Source organism: Miniopterus natalensis, chromosome 8, assembly GCF_054644295.1.
Source record: "Miniopterus natalensis isolate mMinNat1 chromosome 8, mMinNat1.hap1, whole genome shotgun sequence".
In the NCBI taxonomy this organism is placed as follows: domain Eukaryota; kingdom Metazoa; phylum Chordata; class Mammalia; order Chiroptera; family Miniopteridae; genus Miniopterus; species Miniopterus natalensis.
The window spans coordinates 2,525,871-2,539,588 of NC_142088.1; the positions used below are offsets into that span (position 1 = coordinate 2,525,871).

Below are 13,718 nucleotides of genomic sequence, written 5' to 3' on the forward strand. Positions count from 1 at the left end.
ATCTCCCCCCCCCTCACACAGACACACAATTACTTGCATTTCCAGACCCCCTCCTCTCCCACCCTCACTTCGGCTCCTTTCTTCCTGGTATCTGAAATTTTTTAGCCCTTTAGGCCTCTCCGTTTTTGCACATATTTAGAAATTCTGTAACAGGAAGCGAGGGGGAAATTGAAAAAGATGGGACCAAATTGTAGTCAACTAACGGACAGAGTCACCGGGGAGACCGTATGATTGATGTTTCCTAAGCAATTATCTGGTTCCTAACCACAAGCGCAGAGATACAAGGTAAGTATTTTCCTGGCCTAAGAGTGGTGTAAAGCCAGGAGAAAGAGTCCTGTGTTGTTTAAAATGTACAATGTTATAAAATCAGATGTGTTCGTGTTACAGGCACAAAGGTTACTTAACATTTTCTTTCCCGTTGGGGAAACAGTGTATCTCCCTGACAGATCTTTGTGTGCTGTTCTACCCGAGTGTGATTTCTAGCTGTGAGTGCTAGGAACTGTATCCGCTGTAATCCGCAGGCGGTCTCAGGGACACCGGCGAGGCCAGGAAGCAGTTCCCAGGGCACCACCAAAGCATTTTATCATTAAAAACACCTCGTCTGAAAAATGCAAAGAATCCTATCACACAAAACTGGCAGAGGCCGTGGAGCTCATTCTGCAAGCCCGCCGGGCCGCCCTGGCCAGTTCCTGCTTGGGGATGTTCCACTGAAGACCAGCGAGAAGACAGGAAACTTTCAGACAAAACAGCAGGGTACCGGGTCCACAGTGGGGGCAGGGCGACCCCTTCTGATGGGGGAGGAGACGAGCAGGTGCCGTGTAGGCCGGGGCTCCGTAACAGTGAGAAGGAAAGGAAGTCTCCGGAGGTGGGTAGAGGGGACTCGACGGGCCACCTGGGGCGAGGTGGACACGCAGGCGCGGAGCAGAGTGGGGGCTGGAGCCTTGGAGAGGGGGCTAGAGAGGGGGCGGGAGACCGGGCACCCAGCAAACACCAGAGGCCAGGCCAGCGGGGACCTTGTCAGCAGACAGGAAATACCAGGAATATGTTCGTTCGTGCGCAGGGGGAGCCACTAGAGTGTCGTGTGGGGGAACCAGCAGTCAGTCTGAGTCACCTTCGCTTCTTAAGGATGAGCTGGGCGTACTTTAGGGGAGCAGGTGTAAGAGGCAGGAGCTGAGCCAGGACCGAGACCCAGCTCAGGGCAACCAGGTGGGTGCCGCCAGGCATTCTGGGAAGTCAGGTGGACGCCTGACCACGCGACCTGATTCTACAAGGGGAGGTGAAGAGCGGGCTTGGAGCGACTGTCTGCGGCCGAGCCACCGGCAGCCGAGACGGGGGGAGGCTGGGAGCACACACATTCTCTGAACTAAACCGGGGGGCCTGCCCGAACACACTGAGTGTGAGCTGCCGGGGCCTTCCAAGTTCAGGCTGACGCATGACCCCGAGTCTTCCAGGTTTAGCAGGCGCCAGGCCCGCCCAAGCAGGGCAGGCAGGGGAGGCGGCCGCGTCCTGAGCGCCGTCAGTGGCTGAGTCCAGCAGCGGAGGTGACAGAGAACAGCAGGAGCCCCCCGAGAGTGTGTCCTCAGAGGAGCCCCAAGGAGAGAGAGTTCAAGCAGGTAAAGTGGTCAGTGGGTTCGCCCCTGCTCAGGGGCCGATGCCAAATGCCTGTTTCCTCGTCGGAAACGGGGCTCACACCAGGCTCGGCCCACGGGGCTCCGGCCCCTGCGGAGCGAGGGCCCGATGGATGCCACACGCTGTCGGAGTCGGCAGGAGCAGCAGGACCGGCGCTGAGCCCAGCCGCCCACGTCCCTGCCCGCTGCCTTGGGGGACGGTCTGCGAAGCTGAGCTGACTCCCCGTGAGCAGGGCGCTGCCCTGGGGGGTGGCTGCACCCGGAGAGCAGGCTCCTTCGGGAAGGATACTTAACTCATGGTGGAATCGGAGGCGGCTGGAAGGGCACAGAGCCAGAGCTTCACTGCCCGGGTCAGGGGTGCTGGACCTGGCACTGCTGCCGTCTGGGGTCAGGTCATTCCTCGATTTGAGGGGCTGTCCTGCATACTGAAGATTATTTAGCAGCATCTGTGGCTTCTCTCCCCCGCTTCCCACTTGTGATAACCCGAAAACATCTCCAGGTATCAAATGCCCCCTGGGGGGAGAACGTCACCCCTCGAGAGCCGCTGGTCTAGATGAAGATACCGAGGGCCAGAGGGGCCGAGAGACGCGGTGCAGGTGCCACAGCAAACGGCCACAGCATCCTCCTCAGCCGCCCGTTTGAAAGGATTTCTGGGCTTCTGCCGGGGAAGACGAGGGCTGCCAGCCTTCGGCATGAAACGCGCTGCGCCCCCCTCTGATGTTGGGGGCAGCGTTTCCCCCGGTCAGCACCTGCTGCTAGAAATAGCTGATAGGAAGGAACTAAGGAGACAAAGTACAAAGTACAAAGTCTGATTGGGAGGAAGAAAAACATACCTTCTCCCCCCTGCAGCCAGGTACCCCAGGAGGCTCCGGCTTTCTCCTTGGCCGCGTGCGGAGAAAGCAAAGCAGGCTCTGAGCAGAGAAGGGGGCCGGGGTCAATCCTTTAATTAGGCGACTAGCTGGTGAGGGGAACAGGGCGTGCGGCTGAGACGGGGAGTGCCCGGCTTTGAGAGATGAGAGCCACGGGCCCTTTAACACCGAGCTGCGCGCAAGGCTGACGGCAAACCCCGGGAACGTGTGTGAGCGCCAGCCAAGACGCGGGAGGGACCGGCGAGAAAGGAAAGTTCAGGACGGGCGAGGCAAGGGAAAACATCTGTGTTACAGTCCCTTCAAAAGCGAGCTCTATACAAAGGTAAACAATTTATAATACAGTGTCTTCATGCCAAGTATTAATTTCTCTTAAACATAGCAAAGGGGGAAAAGATGGGCCCTGAAATCAGACAGGCCCGGGTCTGAGCTCTGACCACTGACTCTGAGTGTGGCCCGAAGGCTCTGTCTTTTTGGAACCTCAATGATCGAACAGGATTAAGGATTCTCAGGAAACGGGGGAGCCAAGCTCTGACCCAGAGGCGCCCAGGCGGGCAGGTTCGCATCTCCCCTCATTAAAACCCGCCTACGCATCCGGCATCCTGGGGGGTGTCCCGCTACCAGCCCCCGCTGGGCACCTACCGAAATTGTCAGCACACTGTCCCGGGGGGAAAACACTCAAAATGTAAAAGTTAAAACCGATGAACCAACAGCAAGGAGCCGGGGGACCCACAGCTGAAGCACGAGATGGGGAATCTCCCACGCGGGGTGCTGAGGCCCCCGGGCCGGCTGTGGGGGGAGGAACGACAGTCCAGGCCAAGGCGGAGACCCGTGTTTCTAGCCCGTCACCAGAACAGCCCTGCACACGCACACGGGAGGACATTCAGCGTCAGCAGCCCCTCGAACGCGTCGGCTTCACGATCGGGGTCTCCTGGCGGCAGATCCTGCCGGGAAGACACGAGGGGGCCGGTGGGAGGAAGCCCCGGGAGCGCGCCCCCCTTCCCGGGAGGGGAAGATGGATACGGTTTCCTACTTGGTGCTGACAAGGCGGGCCGGCGGCCAGGTGGAGGCGGGCGGCCTGCGAGTCACCTGGAGCCATGCGATATATTGGCGGTGACGGCCCGTCAGCCGGGAAGATGAACAGCAGGAATGAAGCAATCGGCGGAGGGGTGGGGCCCGCAGGACAACCCGCCAGTCCCGAGGCGGGAGGCCTGGCTGCCACGGCAACGGCCACGGCGAAGGCCCCGGGGCCAAGGCTGGCACGGGGCCCCCCGGGCCGAGCCAGTGGGAGGCATCCAACAGGCACCTTACCCTGGAGGGAGCTACGCCAACCAGGTGGCTGCAAATGACCCCCCGGGGCCCCTGCTACCCGAAGCAGTGCTACCTCGGGGCCGGCGCTTCTAGAGAAAACGACCTATAGGGAAAGTGATTAATAGAAAAAAAAAAATCGCAGGCTCCCAATGAGAGTCACGAACACCCTCGGCCAATAGCTGCCGCCGAGATAATTGTCCTGAATCTATCACTGGAACTCGGCGGCCCTCGCTGACTGCAGACGGGAGCCTTCCTCCCGGATCACCAGTCGGTGTTCCCGGCTCACCGCGGCCATCACGGTGATAAACAGCTCCAACCACAACAGGCTCCGACGTGCAGATCAATTCCGGCTCCATAAAGAATCTGCACAAGGGGCTCCAGGACAGGGATTTACAGCCACCGGTTTTTATTCTTTCTCGCTGCAAAAATTACTTCTGTCAAACACTTAGGAGAGTGGGGAAAAATGGAAAAAAATTAATTTTTCATGGACTGCGGGAACAGCCTTTCTCAGTGCGTTAGCCCAAGATGAATACGTTTCTGCACTTAAAAAATTATGCCGAGCATCGCGCGGTGCCCGGCGAGGGGGGACCGGGCCTCCGCCGCCCGCCAGCCCGCCGACGCCCATCTGAAACCCCGAGCGGAGCTGTCTCGGTTTTCTCCGAGGGCGGGTGCGGGCCTCATGTGAGCGACGCCAAATTACACTAGACATTTAATTTTAAACCGCAGGTACTTAAACGCAAAGCCTGGCAACAGCGACTGTGGGGCCTGAGCCGCACGGACCGGAGTCCCCCCCGCCCCCCGCATTTACCGCAGGCCCTGTCCCGAGGTCCGGCCACTACAAAGCCAGTCTCCTCATTATGAGTCGCTCACAGCTGCTCGCAGGACAGACCCCGGGGTACCCGGGCGTCGAGGGGGGAGGGTCGGCAAAGTTCCCCGGAGCCGGGGCCTTAATGTCACGTGGACGGCGGGGCGGAGGGAATGGCATCCCGACGCTGTTGCGAGGACGCTGCTTGACAATGAAAGCGTGAGCGCCGATACGTGCGCCTCCGAATTCAAAAGCTGCTTAGCGTCTCCCGTCCCTGCTGCTAAGCACGGTTAAGCTTTTTATGACTCCAACATCCACACCGAAGGCTCAGGAGAAACAAGATAAAAATGATTAAAAAAAGAAAAAAACAACAACAGGGTGGGGTTGGTATCAACCGCTACTTAAAGAGGAGCCGTGTGGCAGAAAGCGCTCCACCTGCTTGTGTCTTTTGTGATTACTTTCCAAGCACCGGAGGGAGTGTGGTGCCCGAGCTGAGGTCTTGAGGTTCATTCATAAACGCGTTTTCTTGAAGCCGTTTGTCAGATCCTGAGCCCTGATAGCAGTTCATTAAAAATGGCCCCGGTCTGGCCACTTGGCGACTCAGTGAAGGCTGGTACGGTGCCACCGGGAGGCCAGATGCCACCCTCGCCGCAGGCAGACAGGGCTCCTCAACCCCCAGGGGCCCGCGCATCATCCGGAGGCCCCTGGGTAACCCGCGGCTCCGACCCAGCCAATCTTGGGGGAGCCCAGGACTCTGCATTTCCAGCCAGCTTCCAGGGGCTGCCAGGCACCCCTTGGCCCAGTCCGAGAAGCAGGGTGTCGAGGGCCGTTCTCAAACGTGGGCAGGCAGCCTCAGTGCCTGGAGGGCTTGTTACAGCCACGTGGCTGAGCCCCGCCCGTTTCCAATCCAGCGGGTCCGGATGGGACCTAAGAATCTGCATTTCTAGCCAGTCACCCTGGGGTGCTGTTCGTCTTTTTTTTTTTTTTTTTTTAAATATATCTTTATTGATTTCAGAGAGAGGAAAGGAGGGGGAAAGAGACAGAAACATCAGTGATGAGAGAGCCATTGATCGAGCCAGCAACCCGGGCATGTGCCCTGACCGGGAATCGAACCCCGATCGCCTGGATCCTAGGTTGATGCTCAACTGCTGAGCCACGCTGGCCGGGAGGAAGCTCATCTTGAGACCAGGAGCTAAGGTCTGGAAGGAGGCCGCCTGCCCTCGCATCCCTGCCCTTATCGGGGCGTGACTTTGGCCCGGGGACACTGAATCCTTATGTACCAAAGTCTCTCTATCAGGAAAACGGCCGACGACAGTGTCCCCTCCCCGAGGATAAATGACGTAATCCGCAGGAAGTGCTCAATAAATACCAGCTCTTCTTATTGTTACCACTCCTGTCTCCCTTCCAAGGCCTCGGTTGGGCATTCGGTCAGCCTCAGACAACACGGGCATGGAGAGCTGGGGAAAACGGGAGGAGTCAGGCTTCGTGGCATTTCTGAGTTTCTCTCTTTTAAATGCCAGCTGTCGGTGTTGAAACAAGATGTTAATTAATCCTGCCGTCGGGGGCGCTCAGCGCTCACCCCTCTCCTCTCGTCTGGTCTCTCCTGTGGTCCAGCTCACACCTCAGCTCGCGGCGGCTCCGCGGTCTCCCACCTCCCCCGGCCTCCGCTCCCAGTCTCTGTCCGAGCTGCCGCGATGCTCGTAATAACTTCCTCCTGCGGTTTTGCACAGAAAAGCCCACCTGGTCCTTCAAGCACCGCTCGAGTCGGGTGCTCTCGGGCAAGTTTTCCTTGATTGACTCTACCTGGGCAGTTTCAGCCGCTTCCTCTCGAGTTCTCCGTCCACACCCCGCCGCAGGCGGGGCCCAGGGCACAGGCCTGGGTTTCTTATCTCCCGTGTTCAGGGTTCGAGCTCTGTGACGTCGGGGAGCCCAACTCGTCTTTAAGAAACATGCTCCGTGAATTAAGCAGGGTGACTTGGGGGCAATGACATACGAGAAGCCGCCTGGCCAATTTAGAAACAGCGTCCCCCGCAGGTGACCTTGTTGTTACCGGGGCTTTATAAATACGCATTAGAGGCCACTGAGATCAACTTCTGTGGGAAGACACTTCTGACCAAACCAAGGGGCCGGAAATAATGTCTTTTCAGGATTTGGTGGCACAGCCCGCGGCACACAGGTGCCGCCAGGTGCACAGAGTTAAGATGTAGAGGAAAGTCATCCGGCGAGTCTTTAGCCAGGAGACGACTGCAGAAGGGAAGCTCGGAGAAAGGAGTTTAGATGAATCTGCCGCTTCCAACGCCTTTCCTACAAAAACATCCTGAGCGTGCGGAAGGCAGAGATCGGGGTGATGCCCTCTTTCAGGAATTCGTTCCAACCCCCTCCCTCCCGGCTGTAACTCCTACGGCACCCGGGAGCGGAACCTAACTGCCCTCTAACCAGGCTAGGCGACTAGGAGGCAGGGCCGAGGGGGGCTGGGCTGTGTGGGCGACTAGGAGGCAGGGCCGAGGGGGGCCGGGCTGTGCGGGCGACTAGGAGGCAGGGCCGAGGGGGGCTGGGCTGGGCTGAAGGCAGGGGGCTCAGAGCTCCTCCCGCCCTCCACGGCAGGAGCACACCTCCACCTCCGCAGGATCTGGCGGCAGAATGACCCCCTTCAGCGGGTAACCCGCGGCTGGGGATCGGTGCGATTCAATGTACCTCATGGTGCAACGGCTGTGCGAGTGAGAAAGTCGCTCTGGGAGCCACGGAGACGCTCCGCAGGGAGGCAGGGACGCGGCGCTGGGCCGCTCACCTCACCTCACGACGACACAGTGCGGGAAGGACGCCCACTTAGCAGGTGGGGACACAGGCTCACGGAGGCGAGGGCCTCCCAAAGCCTCGGGGTCGGCAGGGAGGGCGGCTGTGAGGGGAAGGCCAAGGCCCAGGCCGGCCGGGAAGGCGCAGGCGCCCGGCTCAGGGATACACAAGGAGCAGAGCCGCCCGCATCGGGGTGCTCGGGGATCCCCACGATTTCAGACCAAAGCGGAGAGCCTGGGAGTCCCCGCGGAGGGGGAAGGGGCCTCTGCCCTCTCCCGCGGCACCTTCTGAGTGAGGACGGTGCCCTGGAGCTGGGTGCTGGCGCCGGGGACGCTCCACTGGATGCTCCGGGCCACAGGCCTTCCCAGGCCCTCCCTGCCGCCTCCTTGGGAGCGGCCAGTAGGACCCCGCGTGTCCTCCTGGCTGGGCTCGGGGACGTCTTTCTTTTGAGGCCTGGCGTGAAGTCACCGGCAATACGGATGGTGTTTACCTGCAGCGGCAGCTGGTGGGCCTGCAGGGAAGACCTGGCGCCGGATCTTTTAATTAGAACAAATTATGCTAAAATTACTGTAAACCCCGCCTGACGGATGACACACAGCGGTGGGAATTCCTTCAAACACCGGTGAACCGGCGGCAGACAAAACGCCACAGGCAAGGCGGACGCAGGACGCGGGGGAGCCGACGCGGCAGGATTGGAGTCGCCGGCACGTCGGGGCCGCCTCCAGGGGCCGTGCGTTTCCCAAAACGCCGGCCCCACAAAAAAGGGGGAGACCCTCCAAAATTTCCAGGATATACCAGGAATCTTGGAGAACAAATGAGGACAATGAATTATGTTTTCCTTTGATGGAAACCCCCCAAATACAAAGTGAGCACCGATGGAGGGGGCGTAGGCCACGGAGTGCAGGACGTGGCATCAGGGCCATGAAATCTGCTGTTACCTCCGCCCTGAGCCTGAGGAAGCCACTCGCCCTGTCTGTCTGGGCCTCAGTTTCTCAGTCTGTAAAGTGGGCACGCACAGCTACGCCTCCCTGCACCGAAGAGGAACACGCGGGCGACACAGCCCATCAAGGAAGGCGGGACGTGCGGGGCTGACCCGCTGTCCATGGCGCGGCCCGCAGAGGGGAGCGCAGAGCTCCAGGTCCCGCGCCCAGGCCCTGGCCTCCACCAAGGACCACGAGGCGGCCGCGGGTCCCTGGGCCGCGCCCTCTCTTACCGCTGCTGATGGCCGAGTTTGCAATGACCGTCGCCTCGCTCCACTGGTCGGCACTGGAGACCGAGTAGGACCGCTGCTGCATGCCGTCCGGTCGGCTGAAGGAGCCCAGGCTGGTGCCGCTGGCCATCTGAGACCCAGGCGCACTAGTGACACTCCCTAGGAACAAAAAGTCGGGTGAACACTCCGAGGTGCAGCCCCAGAAGCCAGCTCGTTAGTCTAAGGGGCCTGCTCGCCTGGAAACTGCGGAGGTGGACCCTGGCGCCGGGACAGCTGTCGTCCTGCCCATGGGGACGTGGAAACGTCACATGAAACACCACTCGAGAGGAACCAGAGAGGAACCAGAAGGTGGAGCGAGCCTGGGTGCTTGGCAAAGCATGGTGAAGGGGCGACGCCTCAGGTGACCGCACCCGAAACAACCCCAAACCAAGACCCCGCACGGCCGCCCTCTCTAGATGGAACCGAGGCGCAGGCAGGAGACCCCCTTCTGGGAAAAGCCAAAAAGGGGGCCCTACAGGACGTGAAAGTGACCGCCAGCTGCAGCCAACTTGGGGGCCAGGGGACCGTGTCCACGCTGACGACGCACTTGACAATCGGCACAAGTCAAAGTTCCTGGGTGCGCGTGGGAGGATATGCAGACCTTAAACCAGGGAAGGTCACCCTGAACCTCGAAAAGACGAAGCGGGCGCCCACGGACGGTGAGGAGATGGCTCCGCTGTAACTCAGTGACCCGAGTCAGCTGCTCGGCATCCAGGTGGATTATTTCATTTTGGGCTCAAACCGTAATGATGTTTCTTTCTCTACAGCTTCGCCGATCACACCTCGCGGCCAGTGAGTCTGTTAGGTCTACGTGCAGATCTTCAAAGGGACCAGGTTTCTTTTTTAAAACTTTCTTCCAATTGTTTTATTTAAAAAAATTTTTTTAACACGACCAGTATATTGCACTGTGGGCCCACCACCCATTCTCTAATCGTTTCACTTTGGAACTGATTATGTTTTAAATTGTCTTAAAAAGAAACCCTCCAGAACCAGAAGGCTTGGGCCTGGCCGTTCTTCCCCATGGGGGTGCTGATCCCCACACCCGCCACCCAGAGCCGACTTCTGGACGGGGCTCCTCCCAACCGCCGTTCCCGGGGCCCGGGCCTGTTCCACCTCCAGGCGAGAATTCCTAGCAGCCCGAGGCTTCGGGACACCGCTGACATTTTTAGGGTGGATGAAAGGGAAACAGAAACATAAGGGAACTGGGGGAAACCAGCTCAGAGAGAACTAGAGGGTACCCGGGAGCTGGGGCGCGCCCCTAAGCCAGGCCCCCCGGGCCGGGGCTGTCACACTGCCAAGCCACTGTGACGAGACAGAAATGTGTTAGCTGAAAACAGAAAATTGTGGAAGAAACAGTTTCTGCCTTAAATACACAGTCTGCGGAGACACAACCAGGTGCTTGCCTGTAAATGTACCTACACAGAGACACCCCTTCTAACTCGGAGGGAAACCGGACGTCTGCAGACTGGCGCCGGAGCCGCGAAGCAGCCGTGCTGGCCTGGGGTGGCGGGTGGGGGGCCCCGGGAAGCATCCCACCCCAGGGGGGCGCAATCCCGGGCAGGCAGTCACACTTGGAGACATTTCTCCGTCCGTCAAAGAAACCAACTACCCCCAAATGTTTCGTGAATATTTTTAGTACCATACAGACAATGCCGATGCTCTGGCACGGCCACTGCTGTAGGAAACCGTCACGTGTCCTGACCCAGAAACTGGCAGGCTAGTGTCCCCCGAGGAGGGTGAGTCAGACCTGCGCCGACCTGCCACCTCCACTAACACTGACCTCCTAGATTTCCATCCTGCTGGCGGGCGCGCGAAGGGGGCAGAGCCCCTGTCCCCGGGGAGGCTACAGTCTAGTCCAGTAGCAAGCGTCCGACAAGCCTGCATGCGGCCAAACACACGGCGAGGAAGGCGGAGCAGCGAGGGGAGAGGGCGGGGAGCTCAGCCCGCCGACGGCTCACGAAAGGCTCCGTGGGCCCCGCAGACTGACGTCAGACTCTGGAACTGACCGTCCCCATGAAGAACAGTGTGCGAAGAGGGGACACTCCGTTATCCCAGGACAACCCTAGCCGCGCCTCTAACTGGCTCACCTGACGGGACGGAGGCCTTCACTGAACAGCCTAACACGTTTCTCTCAAGATTCCTGTCTGTGTTTTTTCACCCTCACTGGAGATGTTTCAGAGGGAGAGAGAGCGGTGTTGATGTGAGAGAGAAACATCGGTCAGCTGCCTCCCACCTGCGCCCTGCCCGACCGGGGATCGAACCCACAACCTAGGTATGTGCCCTGACCCACCACAGACAGAGGTGCATGAACACGCCAACCAGAGAACACGTGCGAGAATGTTCACGGCCGCAAGTGATGGCGGAAACGCCCACCCGCCACGGGTGCCTCGTGGTGCATCCACACGAAGGAATGTGACACCCAGTAAGAACGGGGGGGCTACCGACACGGGCCACACAGGACCGCGCCACAGAGGGGTGTGGAGCAAAGGAAGACAGACAGGAGGGCACCAGCTGGCATGAGCCCAGCCAGCGGTTCACGGTCACAGTCAGAGCTCACCTGCGGAGTGAGGAATCAGACGGTCATCACCCGCGAGTGTGTGTGTGTGAGTGTATATGTGTGTATATATGTGTGAGTGTGAGCATGTGTGTGCATGTGTGTGTATGTGCGTGTGTGTATATATATGCGTGTGCATGTGTGTATATACGTGAGTGTGTGCATGTGTGTATATGTGTGTGCATGTGTGTATATGTGTGTGTGCATGTGTGTATATATGTGTGTGAGTGTCAGCGTGAGCGTGTGTGCATGTGTGTGTTCGGGGGAGTGTGGGCAGTGACGGGAGGTGGCCCACAGGGGCCTCCTGGGCAGTTGGCCACCTGCTGCTTACCGACCTGGGTGCTGCTCACCTGGACACGTTCTTAGCTTTAACTCAGGATTCCGCACTTTCTACATTATAACATTATAACATTACCCCCCCCCCCCAAAAAAAAACACCAAGCCGGAGAAGATCATCTGAATGGTTTGTGCATTCGGAGGTGAGGTCAGAAAGCGTAAGAGGTGGAGTCAGGTCGGGCGGAGGCAGTTTCACCAGCATTAAGTCCCACAGAACCGCCCACCCTACAAAGCCGGGACCCTGGTGTCCCCAGGTATTACCGGCGTTACCGTGACAGGCAGGGCCCACTTCCTGGCCCACTCCTGAATTCAGCCACAGTGTGTCCTCAAGTACCCCGTCTAGGCTGAGCTGCGGCCAATTAGCAGGGGGCGCCCATTACCATGCTAATCCGGCCCAGGGCCATCCCTTGATCTGGATCCGCGCGCTCACGGGCGCCCTGATTAGCGCTCGCCCCGCGTCAAAGCGCCAGATTTTTCCCAAAGAATAATTTTAGCTCTCCTACAGCCCTGAAGTGTACGAGTTGATCTGAAAAGGTACTTACCTCCACCATATGCTATTTTTCTTTAAACAATTTGCATTTCAAAGTGAACCCGGCGTTTCTATCTGAATGCGTGGCAGTGTGTTGCCGGGCGGATCTCAGAGGCGCAGAAGATGCGGGTTTCCCATCGAGCGAGTGTTTTCATCCACCGAACGGCATCAAAGCCAGAGCCCCTCTTTTCAGCGAGAGGATTATTATATTAAAAATAGCCTCTTCTGATTTCTTAAAAAATACACTCTGCAATGGGCTTTTCATAGCATTCAAGCAAAGGCTCATCAGCAATCATCTCTTTCAAACTACAGCCCTTTGCTCACTGTCGGTGCCCATCTCGGTCCATCTTCACAAACCCGACTTGGCCTCACCCCCGGCGCGGACTGGAAACAATCCTTAGCATCCGACTTCTTGGTTAAATCGCCTGAAAAAGAGCCGCGACTCCAGGCGACAGGTGATGCTGAAGTTCATGTGCATGGAGATGCTCGGGGAAAAAAGCCCAAAGAGGACTCCGAGGAAGCGAGTGTGACACCAACTCTCACTCCCACCGCGGAGGTTTGTAATTAAAAAGGTAAGAATTACAGGAGTTCGGTGGGTAGAAACTCCCCCTCCCCTCGGAGGCCCCACCCTAGGGACCTACAGAGCCACGGCTGGCGCAGGCCAGGCCCCACCCTGCGCAGGGTGCGAGGTCACCTTGCAAACCTGCCTCCGCGCCGCCCCCGGCTCTGTGCCCAACGGAAACCAGATCTGCCAGGATCAGGACCGGACGACACGGCCCGTCTAACGGCCGCACCACTTCTGACGAGGCCTTCGCCATCTGTCCCGGCCTCTAATTATAACCCCGAAAAGGACATAATTCACAGCACTACCATAAAAAGTGAGATACTGACGACTCCGGTGCCGGGGAGCAGGGCCCGCCCGCCTCACTGTCCGCATCGGAAACCCGCCTCCCTCCTGGCCACCGGGACTTCGGGCAAGGGGACCGCTTCCGAGGACACGTTCAGGGTCTTCTCTCAGAGACGTGGGCGTCCAGGCCTCGTTCTTACGTGGCCTCGTTTTGTAAACGTGCCCCTCAGCACAACCACTGAGGCAGGAATCTTGTGTTTCTCAGACTACTATGCTTTTTTTTTTTTTTAAATTTCCACAGTATGCTTACCAGAGGAAAAAAGGAATGCACTCCAGGCCCAGTCGTGAGGGGAAATGTAATTGCAGCGCTGTGGCCGCGCTCGGAACTGAAGTCCTGGAACTAGACAGTTCACTCTTCTCTCCTGAAAGGTGGAAACTGTTCTATTCTGACTTCTCCCCGTTTAATGATGGTGCCAAGGGGGAAAAATGGGAGTCTTTTGTCGTACGAATCTCTTAAAGGTTATCTTGCAAAATGGTACAGATATAAAAGTAATGAGACAGAAGTCTACAAAAATTCCACCAAACAGAGCATCTTACATGAAACACAGTTTTCTCGCTCCTGGCCATGAAAAGATGTGACTTTATATTACGCTTCTTTGATGGGACTGTCTCCCATTTTCCATGTGGTTCCATAATCTTCATATTAATTTTATTTTTATTTTTTAAAATATGTTTCTATTGATTTTTAGAGAGAAAGAAGGGAAAGGAATAGAGATGTTGGTGAGAAATGAAACATCATG

At 58.0% G+C, this 13,718-nt stretch overlaps 1 protein-coding gene across 5 annotated transcripts in view; it reads right to left on the reverse strand.

Moving 5' to 3' along the window:
* The window catches only part of AGAP1 (ArfGAP with GTPase domain, ankyrin repeat and PH domain 1), a 335,462-nt gene that overhangs the window by 90,979 nt on the left and 230,765 nt on the right, over positions 1 to 13,718 (reverse strand). For 3 of the 5 annotated variants that reach the window (XM_087819494.1, XM_087819497.1, XM_087819496.1), the window contains exon 12: positions 8,617 to 8,772. The exons of the other annotated variants lie outside the window; for them this stretch is intronic. In XM_087819494.1, coding sequence (XP_087675620.1) covers positions 8,617 to 8,772 — 156 coding nt within the window. The remainder of the gene's footprint in view (positions 1 to 8,616; positions 8,773 to 13,718) is intronic. 5 annotated transcript variants of the gene reach the window in all.